The sequence below is a fragment of the Populus euphratica genome, unplaced genomic scaffold (genome assembly GCF_000495115.2).
Source record: "Populus euphratica unplaced genomic scaffold, PopEup_1.0 scaffold2.1, whole genome shotgun sequence".
Classification (NCBI taxonomy): Eukaryota; Viridiplantae; Streptophyta; class Magnoliopsida; order Malpighiales; family Salicaceae; genus Populus; species Populus euphratica.
Window position 1 is genome coordinate 6,354,203 of NW_011499846.1, and position 17,764 is coordinate 6,371,966.

Here is a 17,764-nt window from a genome sequence, read left to right on the forward strand (position 1 = left end):
AAATTTTTAAAAATAAAAAAATATTTTAAAAAATAATATTTATCATATAACCATACAACTCATTAAAAAAAAAAAGCAAAAATTATATAAAAAAAATTTCAGACACGGAAACATTGATATTTGGATTGAATGGTGGTAGATCACGTTACGTATAATTTCCTCTCTGCGCTGGGACCCCCGTTATCTCTCCTGCAGTATCGCACCATCCTCGAAATTTCCCTCCTCTCTTCTTCTTCTTCTTATGATCCAAGCAAAAGCCACTCCGTTTATTTACAACACCAACAACAACAACAAAAACGAAGTCAGTAGTTGATCGGACAATTTCAATCTCTATTAACAAACAAATAAATAATCATGAGTGCTAAGGTACAAGGGACGAGAACACGAGTAGGAAAGTACGAGTTAGGGAAGACCATAGGTGAAGGCAGCTTTGCCAAGGTCAAGGTCGCTAAAAATGTTGAAACCGGTGATGTTGTTGCCATTAAAATTCTCGATCGTGAGCAAGTCCTCCGTCACAAGATGGTCGAGCAGGTTCAATAATATTCATTTTGATTTTTTTTATCGAGTTTTGTTTTGTTAGTTTCTGTACTGTGTGAACCAGGAGTATATTATGTTCTAATTATGATGATTCATTAATGTTATACCAATGATTAAGAAAAATGGTTTTGTTGTTTTAATTTTTGTTGGCAGTTAAAAAGAGAAATATCAACAATGAAGCTGATTAAACATCCCAATGTCATCAAGATTTTTGAGGTACGTAAATTTTGTTTTTCTGAAAAAAGGAAAAGTTTATTGAAATTTTTATGAATGCGACTGACTCTACCTTGCTGCTTGTGGATTTGCTTGCAGGTCATGGCAAGCAAAACTAAGATTTACATTGTTATCGAGTTTGTTGACGGAGGAGAGCTCTTTGATACGATTGTAAGAAATTAATATTTTGCTTGAGCTAGTTTCTCTGATTTATTATTACGTTTCGCGTTTCCAATTTTCATTTCAGTTTTTCTTGTACATTAATGATGTTTTTAATTAGTTAGCAGTGTCCGGTAATTAAAAAAATTAGGAGTGTTTGATTGTCCCTTTGCTCCTAGGCTAAGCATGGGAGACTTAGAGAGGATGAAGCCAGGAGATATTTCCAGCAGCTTATTAATGCCGTGGATTACTGCCACAGTAGAGGCGTTTTCCATAGAGATCTGAAGGTTTGCCAAACTACCTTAATTTTCTAAATTCATTTTTCTGATAATGGGTGCACGTGTCGAGAAATATATTTGATTCCTGCCTCGTTCAACTAGGAGTTTGGTTGTTTATCACTAATGGCTACTCTGCATTTTGCAGCCTGAGAACCTTCTTCTTGATTCACACGGTGTTCTTAAAGTTTCGGATTTTGGATTGAGTGCACTGTCACAACAATTGCAGGTAAGCATGATTTGATTGTTGCTTACATCCTATCCTGTAGGTTTATGTTGTAAGGATCAGCTTTCTCTTAAGTGGATTAATTCAAGAAATGTGTTATTTGATACTTGGATTTATTGCATATTTCCTGCCATTTACATTATGAAAATACATGTTCTGTAAATGTAGACTCTGGCCTCGTTCTCTTGAATTATAGAAACTGATAACTATTCAAAGCTTATGACTGGAAACAGATTTTTTCTGCACCATACAATAATGAAGGCAGACATTTTTCTTACTATTTTTCTAATTTTAGGGTGATGGGCTGCTTCACACTGCCTGTGGAACACCGAATTATGTCGCACCTGAGGTATTTCACCTTTAATTTGGCGGAAATAGAATTCTTGGAATGATGCATTACTGCACTATATTGATAGCATATGCTATTTTTCTTTCCAGGTTCTCAAAGACAAAGGTTATGATGGCACAGCATCTGATGTATGGTCTTGTGGGGTCATTCTCTATGTACTTATGGCTGGATACTTGCCTTTTGATGAGACAAGTCTTATGGCCTTATACTTAAAAGTAAGTAAAATTGAGCTTTTGTTTCACGATTACAAGTCAAGAGAATTTCCTTATACATACTAATACATGTCTGAAAGTAATTTCAGATTTGCAGTGCTGATTTCACATTTCCATCTTGGTTTTCATCTGGTGCAAAGAAACTGATAAAGCGTATTCTTGACCCAGAGCCTCTTACAGTGAGATCTCGATCCCTCTCTTTGTTGAATGAGCATTAAATACTACTTGTACATTTTGAGTTTTCTGCTGGACTTGTGTTAGTAGCGTCATTAGAGATTATCCTATAAAATACCTAATGCAATACCTCATGATTGCATCTGCCACAGAGGATAACAGTTGCTGAGATTATAGAAGATGAATGGTTCAAGCAAGGATACAGGCCACCACAATTCGAGCAGGAAGAGCATGTAAATGTAGATGATGTTGATGCTGTTTTTAATGATTCGAAGGTTAGAATTTTAATCACAAAAGCTAACTAATTTACCTTAGACAAGGCATAAATACAATGTTTGCTAGCACCAAACCTTCTGCAGATTCGTGTAGAAATATCATTCAGAATGTTTAATCCCTGCATTCAAATCTTGGCACTGGATTTTTTTGGTCTTTGGTTTGTGTTCACGGCATTGGAAACCAACAATGAATTCAACCTGAAATGGCAATACAGTAGCAGAACAATTCTAATTCTAGTTATTTACTTTGCAGGAACATCTTGTTACAGAAAAGAAGAAGAAACCTGCGTCGATGAATGCATTCGAGCTTATTTCTAAGACACAGGGATTTAGCCTTGAGAATTTGTTCGGGAAGCAGGCAGTATGTGTAACTAGAATTCTTTCATTGCTTTTAAAATATTAAATTCCTGGTGCCACTAATGTGACAGCGACATATCATGGTGGCAAAGTTTTGAAATTCGTAAAGGCATGGTTTTGCCAAGGCGATGTTTAAGCACTTGCCATTTATATTTTTGTTTAAGAGTATGAAGCCTTTTGGCCCTTAGTTTGAATTGGTCCTGACTCAACCCCTCTCCATATTTGTATAGATAATTAGTGATTACTTTATGCTGTCTATCCTCTGATCTTTCTTTTCCAATGAAGTTAAAGCTCGTTATAGCTACCTGAGTTTTCCTCTTGGCCTCTCTTTGTTTGTTGTAGGGTGTTGTGAAACGAGAAACCCGTATTGCTTCTCATAGCCCCGCAAATGAAATTATGTCTAGAATTGAGGAAGCTGCAAAGCCTCTGGGGTTTAATGTCGACAAACGAAACTACAAGGTAAAGTTTTCTCCCTCCAGTTATGTTTATGCATTTTAATTTCCTTTCTTTCAATTTCCATGTCCCTTCTTTTTTAACCAACATCTACCTAAACAGCTAGCTTTTACATTATAATTCTGTTATGTAAATTGAATACCTTTTTTTCCAAACTATTCTAGATGAAGCTGAAAGGAGACAAAGGTGGGAGGAAGGGCCAACTCTCTGTAGCAACTGAGGTAACATTGAGTTAATTCATGATACTTTTGAATCCCTTCAGAATGAAGTAAACAATAACTTTTAACATATGAGAATAATGTTTTTCCTTGCTCTTAAACCTCATTGTTTATATTATATTCTCCAAGCCCCCAACACATGTAATTTCACAATCATGTTTGAGCACTCACGACTGTCTTGTCCTTCTCTTTAAAGAAACGAAAAGGTGTCTGTCCACGTTATAATGCAAGGCAATTACATGCTAACTTTCTCAGTAATGAAAATGCATGTCCCACATCTTACACGGCAATTAGTAGGAATCTGTTTTATTTTATTTTTTCCAGATTTTTTTGTAGTATGGATTTTATTTGTTTTTGTGCATCTTCTGGGCAGTCCTTTTTTTCTCTCATCAATGGTGACCACATGTTAATGCGTGTTCAAAGCCATTCTTTAGTGTGAATCACAGGGTTTTGGTTAAAAAAATGATAAATCCATTGTGTTTTATGCAAGCACTCAGTCGTGTGCTGCATTTCGGATGTTCAGCCACTTCTGGCTATGGACCGATAAAGGTACTCCTGTCTGCACTGTTGGTTTAACAGGAGTTCCGAGAGCTTAGTCTCATTGAAATTTTTAGCCATTAGACCTTGTTCTAACTAACAATCCAGGTTCAGCTTAACTGAAAGCCTCAAGTATCATTTCAATTATTGAATGGTTCTCTGGCACCCAATCAGAACTATGTAGGCTAATGATTGTGCATTTCAAGTATTTGATGCCACACATGGTAGTTGACAGCTTGTTGCTTGTGGACTTCCAGGTGTTTGAGGTAGCTCCCTCTTTGCACATGGTGGAGCTCCGGAAAATTGGTGGTGATACGCTGGAGTTTCACAATGTATGTCTAACATTCTAATTTTTATATATCGGAAACCAGAAAAGACAAAAAAATGAAAAATGAAAAAAGAAGTAAAGAATTCCTTGTGGATAGGATGGAAGAATTTTAGCAGGCCAAGTTTGTGGTTGACTAATATAGCATACATTTCTCTTATCATGTGGCAGTTCTACAAGAGTTTCTCGTCAGGTTTAAAGGATGTAGTCTGGAAATCTGATCAAACTATAGAAGGATTAAGGTAAATTCTCTGTGCTTCTACACAAGTGCGTAAGCCTGTATGGAGTGCACATTTAATTGACACGCGATTCTCTTGTTCAGGTCATAGCAGAACCTTTCCTGCTGGTTCCAGTCCTTTACTCATTCTTGGTATTTGTTTTAGCCATTGCGCATTATATTTGAGAGTGTATGCAATGTAAAAGTTTTGATCGGTTGGCGTGGTGGTAGGGAGAATTGGAACTGGAGCTCCCAAAAGATGGACCCCTGTTCGTGCAACGCCCCCCCGCCCCCACCGGCAATTCATCCTTTTCCCTCTTCTCTTTTGCTAGCTCTGCATTCATTTCTTGACCTGAATAAATCGAGGTTTTCCAATTTGATGATGGTCCATTCAATGGGAGAAACCCCCCATTTGGAACGGAAGAATTTAAAAGATGGCTCTTGTGAGTTCCAAGAGGTTCTATTCAATGGAATTTAATGAAATCTCTCACCGGACCTGTTACAATTCAATGGTTTTCCTTTCCTCTTCCTCCCGTGTTTTTTCTCCGTGGTGGTTCATAAATCCAATATTAGAGAATTGAAAGTAAAATCCCACAATGATTTCAATCCCCAGTTGAAGAAATCCGAAAATAGACGATGAAAAGAAGAAAGCTTATTTTATATGATTTGGCTAAGGAAATTTGTAAAATATATGTTGCTTGGGCTTATGAGTGCCATAAGAATTACTTGTAAAATATATGATGCTTGGGCTTATGAGTGCATATTGCTTCCGGGGAATCGGAAACATCAACGTAATTGTGAAGCCTGGTATGCAGAGTTGCGAGTAAGGTTAGTAAAATCATTTTTCCAACCATGATTGCTGTAAGGTTCAAGAAATTGTGATAATATTGAATCGTAAAATTATGAGATTATATAAACTATATAAAATAAGTAGGAGTAGTAATAGCATACGGTGCTTCTATTTTTTTCATCCACAAACTTTATTTTTGTGTCATTTCATCCTCGCAATTGATGTTTTCTTTTATTTATGCACTATAATTCTCTATTATTTGTATTTCATCGCATGTGCAAGGTATCTAAAAGTGTTTGGTCTATGAATCGGACATCAATTTTATTAAAAAAAAAGGTTTAATTTATTGTTGGAAAACTTAAAACAATAAGGACCAGGATTACGAAAAAAGCATGCATCTTATTTTTACTATTTAAGAAGCGTTAAAAAAAAACCCACAACTTGATACCTAGAGTTTCAATTTTTTACACATTTGATCTCTATTATTGCAGGATTTTATGTTTAAACCCTAAATTTTATTTTGTTCGTGTGTGGATCCCTTTACGAGAGGGAGAGAAGAGGGGAAAGTCATCAAAAAAACAAAAAAGAAAGGAGAGAAAACATTTAGTCATTCAAGTTCAAAGAACAAAAAATACTAATTTTAGTATTAATGAATTTTTAAAAGATGAAATTTCATGAAAATGGTTAGAAACTTTCTTTTTGCCGAAAGAAGATTCAAGCTTAATTTTTTTAAAAAAAAATCATGATATTTTTTATTTTTAAATTGATTGTATGGTGTTTAGGGTTGAAAGTAGATTTGCTTATATAAAAATAAGTTCAAATTGAGTTTTTTGCGTTGAAAAACTTAAAACCCTATTTTTCAATCATGAAGGATGATTAAAATTCAAACTAAGTGATAATGCTGCCTTGTTTATTTATTAATAAAATTAGACAAGTGACAAGTCATCCATCCATTTAAAAAAAAAACCCTAGGTGTGCGCTTGAGTTTTTTTTTGGAACAATCAGATAACATTTTTTTATATTATCTTTTAATTATTTTTATTTTTTATATTCAATAAAATGATTAAAATAATATTCAAAATATTACCTATTTTTGTTATAGTTTTCAAACTAGATTATATTTTATATAATAATATTAATAATTAGTTGTGAATTATTATATGTGAACTTGACATGCACAATCTATTAAAAACAAATTGCCCATGAATATTAAGTGAGAATAAAATATCTATTTCATAATTTTTATTATAAATCTTTATATTATTTTCTCAAATGATTATTCTTTTATTTTTTTCTCTTATCATATACAAATTATTGAGTCATTTTTTTTTATTGAACCTTGAATTTTAAATTATGATAAGTTTCTGTTTAAAATACAATTATGCTCATAAAAGAATAATTTTGTTAGGTATAAATAAATAAATGAACACCGAAAGGGAGTTTTGATTCAAAAGATATATTTTTTTTCTTCATAATTCAAATAATTTAGATTCTTATGAATATTTATTTTAATAATCTTTACTTTTTTAATTCAAAAAAATGCTGCTGGATATGTTTTTGTAAGAAAAGTGATTTAATAAAAAAAATTCATCTGACAAAATATATTTCTTTTTTAGAACTTAGATTATAAATATCTATTTTCATTAAATGGAACTAAATTAAAACTGATTTTAAAAACCTCCTGAGGCATCCCACGGGAAGAAAAAAGTTCTAAAAAGAAAAATTAAAATAATAATAAAATATATCAATAATCTAGCAATCAATACCGACGATTATTGTGTATGATAAAAAGTTAATTTTCAATTTACAGCATGGAGTTGTCGGTGAATCTAGTTTCTTCGTTTGAGCTGTCAATTACTTTGCTTCCAGAGTTTTCAAAATCAAATTAGCTAATAAAATTTTTTTAGTCCCTAAAATTTTGAGAATTAATCAAACAAAACCTTTTACAAATAATATGTCAAAATAAAGTTTTACACTTTAATTAAAATATTCAAATGATTCTTTGTGTGTCAGTTATATTTAAAAATATAAGTACAAAAATCATTAAAAATAATAGAATGTATACCAAACTAAAAATTACACAGAGCTCATTAATAAATAAATACATATTTTATGTTTTTTTTCTTTGATTATTCAAGCGTTGCATTAAGTCTGAGTATCAGAATTATTTGATTTTATTAAATATATTATTGCTTTGTTAGTTGATGATTATATATACCCTTGTCACAATACAAAGCCTAAAAAATTTATTTATCCCCTGGAATTGGACTTTTTAGTTTCAAGATTATAATTTTTTGTGCTCTTCCTAATCCTATTTTAATTTACAAAGTATTTCTTTTTTTTTTCAATGTAAACTATATTAAAAGAAATATAAACATAATTTTTTAATTGTATTTTATATTTTTATAAAGATAAATTATAGTTGTATGTCTTAGCTATTATTTGAGGGTCTTCTATTTTATTAAGGGTGTTTTTTAAAGTATATTTTACTTAAAAATACATTAATTTTTTTTATATAAAATAAAAAAAATATTAATTTAATTTTTTTTTAAATTACTGAACGACCGAAAGCTGGTTTTGCCTGTGATCTGTCGAACCCAACAACCTCTGTCAATCTCAACCACCTCATCTTCATCTGTAAGAAGTTATCTCCTCGTAATAAGTTCTCAGCCTCATCAAGTCAAACATGACTGTTTTTTTTTTAATGCTTTACAGTGTGAGTTCGGCAAATTCATTGCGTCTTCATAAGCAATTAATTTCGCATGCACTTCAAATTAAAGTGAGTTTAGTTAGTGTTAGATAATGCGATGAAACTTGTTTTTTTTAAATTAAAATGAATTTTTTTAAGTTTTTTTAATTCTTAACATTAAGACATCAAAACAATAAAAAAAACATTTTAAAAAAATAATTTAATGTTTTTTAAGTAAAAAATAATTTTAAAAAATAAAAAACAGTAGCGATTTTTACTTTAGAGTTTTGTTCAACAACTCACGTTTAATATAGAATAATTATTTGGATAATTTAACTTTTTTTTATTATTCAAATTCGTTTTTCTAGTTAATAAATATATTTTTATATGTCAATTTTTTTTTTATGTCAATTTTAATTTCTCATGAGCGGGACCTCGGAAAAATAAAATATCTGACTGAATTAAATCAAACAATCTATTTTGGGATTGTTGGCTTATATTTTTTTTCCTCAGAAATTTATGAATCAAATCAAACAAAAAGATTTAACAGTATAAAATAAAATTTAAAATAATTTTTTTTTTCATAAAACCGCGATTTGACACAAAAATAAAGACCGTTGGATTTTGAATTCGATAAGTTAGCAGAAAAGTTGTCTGACCCTCTAATTTATTGTTCCCCGAACAGGCCAGACACCCTCCTCGCCATTATTCATGGCTTTCTTTTCCCTTCTCCTGGATCTGCTAGCCCCCATCCTTTCCCATTCCATTCCCATTCCCAGTCGGCCTTCACCTTATTGCCTTGTTTTCTGTTGTATTCACTATTTTTTACTCGTTGACTCGTTGCTGTGAACAATTTTTAGACATGTTTGTTTAGCAGGTTGGTTCAGATCCTCATGAACTTCCATCTCGCATCCAGTCATGTTTATTTTGCTCACAAAAATTAGTGTAGTGATTTCCAGTATATTTGCTCACAAAACCCTAAAAAGTAAATAAAAAACACAAAAGAAAAGGAATTAATGAGGGACTCAGACTCCTTTCTATGTTATTACTTGGAAGAAACCTCCCGTCGTTCACTCATGGGCATGGGACACTAATTGCCCCCACTTCCAATAACAAAACAGTAACCAACATTTCCTGATCCAGGTATGGAAATTTTGGACTCACAATTGGATGTGCTGTTTTCATTGCTTTTATCGATTCCCGTGCGTGGCTGTTGAGCTCTCCATCCTTTGTTCTTCATTTTTAACTACTCACCATAAATTCAAGAATATCATCCCACTTGCAAGTGAGGTTCTAGTCTAGCGGTGAGAGGGGCTTGTCCTCTTTCTCCGCACCTGGGTTCGAACCTCACCATGCACGCCTGTCACCCACGCGGTGCCTTACCTGCTCACTGGGCTTGTAGGATGTTCAGTGGGCCGTGGGGATTAGTCGTAGTGCGCGTAAGCTGGCCCGGACACCCCACGTAAAAAAAAAAAAAAATATCATCCCACCTTTCCTGTAGTCAATATGCTATAGCCTTACTCATAGTTGATTTGATATAAGGTTTGAGTTATGAATTAGACATTTTAATGCATTGATCAGTTAATCTAAGTTTTTTTTTTTTTAAAAAAATAATGCTACAACATTATTGTTTAATAAAAGAAATAATGCTACATGGAAACTACCACTTATGTTAAGATAAGACATTTTAATACCTAGCAGGTTGTGTGGTTCAGTGGTGTAGGCGCTGTTTTTCTTCTTTCAAATTTCAGTTCAAGTCCCAGTAGCAGTGGGACTGAAGAGTGATTTTCTCCGTGTCTCTATTGGATCCTCTCTGTGTGGTACGTCTGTCACCCCCGCGGTGCTTTATCTATTCATTGAACTTGCAGGATGTTCAGTGGACCGTGGGATTAGTCGTGGTGCGTGCAAATTGGCCACGTTAATAAAAAAAAAAAAAAGACATTTTAATGCATTGATCAGTTAATCTAAGTTTTTTTTTTAAAAAAAACTAATGCTACAACATTATTGTTTAATAAAAGAAATAATGCTACATGGAAACTATCACAAGTTATGTTAAGATAAAAAAAAAAGATAAGCGAGTTACAAGTTGACCCCAGCGCAGCCGAATCTTATAAATATGGTTTCAGTAGTCTAGTTTAGCTTCCTCCCTCTAGCTAGCTCGTACCACCTAGCTGTTCATAGACCCGTAGGGCTTTCTTTTAATTTGGCATTTTGTTATTCTTGGAGGGTGATTTATGTGGATAAACTGTGTAATTAGCATGTAAAATGCAAATAAATGGTGAAATGCTATGAAAGTAAGAAGTTTTGGTGAAATAGAATGAGTGTTGTGAATGTAACTGTGATAAAGTTTTATGCTAATTTGTTTTTGAGTTTGGAAGGTGGATAAAAATATATATTTTTATTCATAAAATATACTTAAAAAAATTTATAAAATTATAATTTTTATATAAAATAATTAATCGATTATATAACTATATTGAAGTGGTTAATTAGTTGAGTTGTGACATTTAAAAAGTATAATAATTTAATTATTTTGAAGTATTATAAAATAAAAGTGTGCTAATTTATTAATTTTTTAAAATATATTATTTTACTAAAATTTTTAATTTTATGTGATAATTTTTTAAACAATCCGATTTATGCCAGCTTCTTATAGACTTTAGTTTATAAATAAGCAATGCCTCTGATCATCCATTTTATGTCAAACAAGCAAAACAAAAACAGAGAGAAACACTCACACGCACACACAAAATGGATTGTGTAGAGATGGATAAGGAGAGACTCACAGCGGAGATGGCCTTTAAGAACTCCTCCGCCGTTAACAAAATCCGTCAACGTCGGCCGGACTTTCTACAGTCCGTTAGGCTCAAATACGTCATGTTAGGTTATGGCTACTCTTGTAACCCTGCTACCATTCTCATGTTTCTCATAGTTGTGCCTTTATTTATAGCCATACTTGTTCAATTCACTGGTCTAGAACTAGACCGGTTTTATGAATTATGGAGGACCCAATCCCTTCATGACTTCGATGTGACCACAAGACTTGCCGGTTCAGCCATTTTGCTCTTTCTTCTTGCAATCTTGTGGACTAAACGGTCCAAGCCAGTGTATCTAGTCGACTTTGCATGTTACAAACGGGAAGACGACAGTAAAACGTCGTTTGGGACAATTTTAGAAATGGCAAAAGAACTCGGGAAAATTGACGATGAGACTCTTCGATTTCAGAGGCGGATATCAACCCGGTCCGGTATTGGCGAAGAAACATATATCTCAAGAGGAATATCGTCTCAGCCACCTAATTTGTCTATAGAAGAAGCCCGGTACGAGGCTGAATCGGTCATGTTTGGTGCACTAGATGCTCTTTTTAGCAAAACCGGAGTTGAGCCAAGGGGTATTGACATCCTTATCGTGAATTGCAGCTTGTTTAATCCCACACCGTCTCTGTCTTCAATGATAGTGAATCACTACAAGCTTAGAACGAATATCAAGAGTTACGATCTTGGTGGCATGGGTTGCAGTGCAGGGCTCATTTCTATTGACCTTGCTAAAGATCTACTCAAAGCAAACCCCGATACGTATGCTATTGTGGTAAGCACTGAAAATATAACTCTTAACTGGTATTTTGGTAAGGATAGGTCAATGTTATTATGCAACTGCATATTTCGCATGGGTGCTGCTGCTGCTCTTCTCTCGAACAAAGCACGGGAGCGTTCCCGGTCCAAGTACCAGCTGGTCCACACGGTTCGAATCCACAAAGGAGCAGATGATAAAAACTACCGATGTGTCTATCAAAGAGAGGATGATAAAGGAAATGTCGGGGTGTCATTATCTCGTGAATTAATGGCGGTAGCTGGCGATGCATTGAAAAGGAATATCACTACACTGGGTCCTTTGGTACTGCCTTTAAGTGAACAATTCAAGTTTTTTGTCACACTTGTTAGAAGAAAGCTTTTGAAAGCTAAAGTTAAGCCTTACATACCTGATTTCAAGCTCGCCTTTGAACATTTCTGCATCCATGCTGGGGGTAGAGCTGTTTTGGACGAGATGCAAAAGAATTTGCAACTCAGTGATTGGCACGTGGAACCATCGAGAATGACTTTGCACAGGTTTGGCAATACATCGAGTAGTACCTTGTGGTATGAATTGGCTTACACGGAGGCAAAGGGTCGGGTCTCGGGGGGAGACCGGGTATGGCAGATTGCATTCGGCTCGGGTTTCAAGTGCAACAGTGCGGTTTGGAAAGCACTGAGGAAGATTCCGGCTGGTGAGTCAAAGGGTAACCCGTGGATTGACTCAATTGACAGGTACCCGGTCAAGGTCCCTGTTGCCTAATTGTGTATGTGGTGGCACTGTATCACTGGATGTGGCGGTACATTTGTATGTTGACGTGGCACCGGGGATCTTAGATTTTACTGTTTTTATTTTTGACCTTTCTTCCTTCTTCGTGTCAAAATATAATGACATCGTTGTCATTTGTCTATCCTTGTCATTTATCAATAGGCTGAGACAACTCGCGTAATCAACGATAAGATAATACTATATATTATATTATATTATATTATATTCCAGAGTAGTGGGAAAACATAAGTAGCCACAATTTGTGACTCATCATTCCATAATGCTTATCGAGCTTTTAGTCTCATGGATATACTTAATTGGTTTCAGAATGTCACAGATGACCATATATTATTTTTCCTTTTCACTTTCTGTTTGTCCATGGAAGGCCGATGTTACTAGATGGATCTTTTGGGTATGCCATTAATAAGGAATTGTTTCCTTAAAATTCAGGTGTTTTAGATTCAAATTCTAAGATATTGCAAGGTATTTTCTTTTTATTCCACAGCCCTAAACCCTATGAACTTTCTTTCTTTCTTTCTTTTTTTCCTTGAGAAAACTACGTGCTATGAGTTTAATCCAATGAATATTGTAACCAAAATAAAAAAATAAATCCAATGAATATAAATTAGATTGAACTTCTTCAAAATTAGGGCTGACATGACGTATGACTTTCATTTATCTTTTTGTCCATGAATTACATGGAAAGTTGGGATTTTATTAGTTTATATTTTCTTATTTAACTATACTTACTTACTTCTTCAAGCAAAATTAACCAAATCTATTTCCTTTTATGTACATTACTGCTAAAATATTTAAAACATATTTTATAAACATAAGATTCGGCCTCTCCAATCTCTCATGTTATTAAAGAAATTAATCTCTCTCCCAACTATTTATTCTCATGTGAATTTTCAACTTCTTTTGATACAGTCATTAAGAATAGGGTCAAGTTAATAACCAAGTTTAATTAACTATAAGCAGTGACACGAATATTTAGAATTTCATGAGACCAATACAAGAAAATATGTTTTTAGAAAACAATGAAGAACCTTGTACGTTGAGCTGTTTCAAGACGTCCTCTGTTGAAAAGTCCTTCCAGGGTAAAAATGGATCTTTGAAAGTCTATGGGATGTGTATAAAAATTGATTAAAAAAATAAAAAGGAGGGTTGGGTTGGCGAGGTCAAAATTGATTATCCTCGACTTCGACGGTATTAGATCGCCAAAAGTTGTCAGGGCAGAATCATATTCGTCTTGTGGATGGCATGCACTTCACCAATTTTATTTAATTTTTTAAGAAGAAAACTAGGCCGTGAGAGCCAAATCAATGTGCATGGGCCCAAGGGATCAAGATCATGAGTACGGGCCTAACCCTGTTTTGGGCCAACTTTTTATCTTTCTTTAAATATGTTTTTTTCCATTTTTTATTTGTTCAAACTCAAACTCCCTCAATCATTATTATTGATTTTTTCTTAAAAATTTTTAAAAAATTAAAGATTTTTTTATATATTCTTAATTTTTTCTTAAAAATTTTTAAAAAATTAAATATTTTTTTTTATATATTCTTAATTTTTTTTGTTTTTATTTTGAAATTATTATCAAAGTGATCACTATTTGTGAAAGATATCTATTTTTTACTCGACCTTAATGATTGATTATGATTTTTTTTTTTAAATAGAAAGATAGATATTTCCTAATTAATAATTAAGTAGGTTAAAAATATATAGATTTCAGAAATATTATAACAATGACACTAAAATTGAATGATATGATACTAATTTATTTCTTTAAAAATTATCAGTACTGATAAATTAAAGATTTATAAGAGAAATAGTATAAATTAGTAATAAGAATTTAGTGATTAATAATTTATCATCTTATAACATCAATTTTTTATGTGATTTTATATTTTTTATAATTATTTTCTGAAAAAATTCCCACAATAATTAATGGTTATTTTTTAAAAAAATATATAACCTAAAACAATTAATGATTATTTCCACAATATTGCCTTTTTTGTTTTTGTTTTCAAAAATTATTATGAAAATTAATCACTACTGTCAAAGATAATGATTCTCCATACAATATTAAAAAGATAATGATTGATTATTATAATCTTTGACAATAATAAAGGTTTGAAAACTTATAGTTAATCAACTTTACAAGTATAGATTTCAAAATTTTATAACGATGACACGAGGACAGAGTGATACGAAACCATTCCTTTTCTTTTAAAAAACAAGCATCGCTGATAGATTAATATTTAGAAGATAAATGGTCTAAATAATAAGGATTTAGTGATAATAATTTATCATTTTTAATTCATATTAATTTTTTATTGATTATGTTTCATTTGAAAATTGATAGTAATTATTCAACAGATCTACAAAATGTGATCCCTTATTCTTTTGAGGTGATATGAACACATCAAAGCTAGAATCCATCACTTGGTACTATCATTTTTCTATATAAATTTATAATTAGATTTTAATTAATCAGAATTAATATTTGAAATTACGTCAATGAGGAAAAAAAGAGCTATCAAGTAGAGAATAATGAGGTTCTAAAATCAATATTATAAACTTATTTACTAAAATTAAAGATCCTAACAATATAGATTGCTTAATCACATTTTTATGTCAATTATTGATTTCTTTCAATTCTTGATTTTTCTAACAATAATGGGGTTCTCTAGTATAAAATTAATGTTATTTTATATTAATTTTTTATGTATTAAAATAAAATATTTAAATTCAAAAATAGCTCATGAAATTAAATAATATATATATATATATTAAATTAAATTAAATAAATCTTTAAAATACCTCATATGGCTCACATTCTACACAAGTTTTAAAAAATTAAATATATGAAGTATTATAAATATTCATTTTGTTTAAAATTATGATGAAATTGAGATATTTATAACTACTCAGATAACTAAAGCAATTACACCCAACCCTGATGAAAGATAAGCTTATCTATAAATTCGCTTGTGATTATCCATCGAGTCAATGATTTACAGGAAACATATAAGGCTAAAAATTCTATTTTTACTCCTCTCTATTAAATATTGAGAGAAATTAGTTTCATAGTTTTTGTATAAAGAGCAACAACAAAGTTTTGCACAGAGACTAATTAATTGCTTTTGGAGGTGAATAACATGATTGTTAAAGATTTAGAATTATATATTAAATCAAATTAATAGTTTTACACAAAATTGATATTTTGTTCGTCTATATTTACAAGATTTATTAGAACTGATTTTATAAGATTACCCGTGTCCGCGTGGCTAGTTAGGCCAGAATTCTTTACCACTTTTAACTTCCAATAACGTCAATCCATTTTTTGGTATTTTGTTGTGTGTTTGGTATTGATACAAGACGTGTACTACTCAGCAGCAGCAATTTAAGTTTTTGTAATATATATATATATATATATAAGTACGTGCCAATAAACATTTTACGTAAGTTGGGTTCATGCTCAAGAATAAAATGGGGGCTTCCTTTACCGAGTCCTACTGTACTTTCCTACAACCTCAATATTTGTCAAGGGAATTGAAGCGTAACGAAACAGCCTTTTCTTCAGTGTTGAAACATCCTGTAACGCGACGGAAGGGACTTTTGCTGTGCCTTTAATCTATATCTACAAGCAGAAAACATACTTTCATGGATATTTCACATTCCCTGGGTAATTTGAGTACTTCTTATTCATTACAAACTAGCAGGTGCTAGGTACCCGTTTTACTTCATGAGCGACGATTTAAGTCTGTGCCAATCAACATTTATGGTTTCAGGAGAGTCTGGTTTAATGAATGAAAAAGGTTGGAACAAGAAACTCCTTCGACAATGGAAATGGAGAAGATCGTTTCGTCTGTGAGATAATTTTCAGCCAAATTTATTTCTCTTCAAAAAGGAGAGACACCAAACTACAAGTTTTTGTTTTTAAAATTGTTTCTTTAAGAAATCACAGTTCTAATTTTTACCATTAATTTCATAAATATATATATAATGTAAAACCTAAAAATCATAAAAATATTATAAAAAAGGAGAAAGATAATAAAGGGAAGAGAGAATCTTGATCACACTAATTTGGGATATAAAACTTGTCAATAGAGGGCTCTCGTTGCAAGAAATCCATGAATGCAATTTTATCACGGATTTTGGAGATACATAGATTTCAAGTTTCAAATTCAAAAACTTTAATTTGGTTTTTTTTATTATTATTATTGTGTCTAGGAGGTAGGTAAGAGTTTTTTTCATAAAATTCTTCCTTGAAAAAACATTTTAGAAATTTAATATTGAATATTAATAGATAATTTCATCTGAGTTAACTTGATTTAATTGACCTGTAAAACTTGATATTTAATTTTTTAGTCGGATCAACTCTGGATTGGATTAGGTAACAACTATGTTAAAAACCAGTGAGGCTAATCAAAGAACACAGCTATGAACAATTAACTCATCATTCATATCCATTTTGCTTCTAATTAAGTTCCTTCCTACTCAGCACACCTAGACTTGGCTATTGGCCCAGGTACGATATTTTTCTTCTTTTTTTTCTGGCAAATCATTCTGTTTTTTTCTATATAGGTTTTTTAAATATCTGTTAGATATATAACTGTACTGCGAAAATTTTTTATATTCAACGAAATGAATATTGAAGAAGATTAATTACCAAGGTAGATTATATATTATTGCATATTCTTTTTCTATAATTATAACAATAAAAAATAACTAACCAATGTAAATTATAATTTATTTAATAAATAATTTTTCAAAACAACTTAATTTATTTAATAAATAATTTTTCAAAATAACTAACCAATGTAAAAAACATTTAACAAATGTAAAACGAGAGTCTTATATATGTTGTATTCTTGTAAATCATATATTTACGCAGTTAAGTTTCCTTATGGTATATAAACGGTGGTCCAGACATGACAAGCTCCTTCGTACCTCCATCTAAGAGCATAGCGCCTCCCTTCAAACTAGACCATCCCCCTAAGGAGCTGACAAAATTTTATGCATTAAATTTTAGCAGTGTCAAACTAGCACATCAGACGCCAGCACAGGTAAAACCATGCTAAAGAACTGTCTAATATTATAATATTTGAGTTTTCTTGCGTAACTGGACACGGTGTTGAGATCTTCAAAAGATCTATTTGGTTGAAGGCTGGAAGCACAGACTTTCTTGGCTCCCGGTATCTCCTTCATTCCAGTTTCAAGCTGAATTTGGTCGGCTCATATTCTTTCTTTTCTTTTGACTGAGTGAAACTGTCTTGTTTAGAGTGGCTTTGGCCAGTAGATGCTATATTATCTAGCTCTTTTTTTTTCTTTTTTTTTTTATGAGCTTGTGCCGTTAGCACACCAGACCTGGACCGTGCGTGTTGCATCATCTATTTGCAGTTCCGCAGTTGAAG

General features: G+C 32.1%; 2 protein-coding genes across 3 annotated transcripts; both read left to right on the forward strand.

Annotated features, from left to right (window-relative positions):
• The first annotated feature begins 135 nt into the window (after positions 1–135).
• Positions 136–5,030, forward strand: LOC105135727 (CBL-interacting serine/threonine-protein kinase 9-like). Of its 2 annotated transcripts, XM_011040760.1 has the most exons (15): positions 154–531; positions 691–753; positions 850–921; positions 1,089–1,196; positions 1,333–1,413; positions 1,706–1,759; positions 1,849–1,974; positions 2,061–2,150; positions 2,298–2,420; positions 2,674–2,781; positions 3,120–3,236; positions 3,395–3,451; positions 4,243–4,317; positions 4,482–4,552; positions 4,633–5,030. In XM_011040760.1, the coding sequence occupies exons 1-15, from the start codon at positions 355–357 to the stop codon at positions 4,637–4,639; spliced, it is 1,329 nt and encodes a 442-aa protein (XP_011039062.1). In that variant the 5' UTR covers positions 154–354; the 3' UTR covers positions 4,640–5,030. The 2 variants fall into 2 exon arrangements, with proteins under 2 accessions (XP_011039070.1, XP_011039062.1); XM_011040768.1 differs by lacking the exon at positions 4,633–5,030 and having other exon boundaries at positions 136–531; positions 4,482–4,556.
• Positions 5,031–10,681: 5,651 nt separating this feature from the next.
• LOC105135772 (3-ketoacyl-CoA synthase 1-like) lies at positions 10,682–12,566 on the forward strand. Its single transcript, XM_011040806.1, has one exon. The coding sequence runs from the start codon at positions 10,758–10,760 to the stop codon at positions 12,336–12,338; it is 1,581 nt and encodes a 526-aa protein (XP_011039108.1). The 5' UTR covers positions 10,682–10,757; the 3' UTR covers positions 12,339–12,566.
• The last annotated feature ends 5,198 nt before the right edge of the window (positions 12,567–17,764 follow it).

What these genes read in the sequence shown, in the direction of transcription:
- LOC105135727 (XM_011040760.1), top strand. Translation starts at nt 355, where the DNA reads ATGAGTGCTAAGGTACAAGGGACGAGAACACGAGTAGGAAAGTACGAG. An exon ending in ATTTGTTCGGGAAGCAGGCA is followed by an intron (nt 2,782 to 3,119) that starts GTATGTGTAACT and finishes TGTTTGTTGTAG; the next exon opens with GGTGTTGTGAAACGAGAAAC. An exon ending in TCGACAAACGAAACTACAAG is followed by an intron (nt 3,237 to 3,394) that starts GTAAAGTTTTCT and finishes AAACTATTCTAG; the next exon opens with ATGAAGCTGAAAGGAGACAA.
- LOC105135772 (XM_011040806.1), top strand. Translation starts at nt 10,758, where the DNA reads ATGGATTGTGTAGAGATGGATAAGGAGAGACTCACAGCGGAGATGGCC.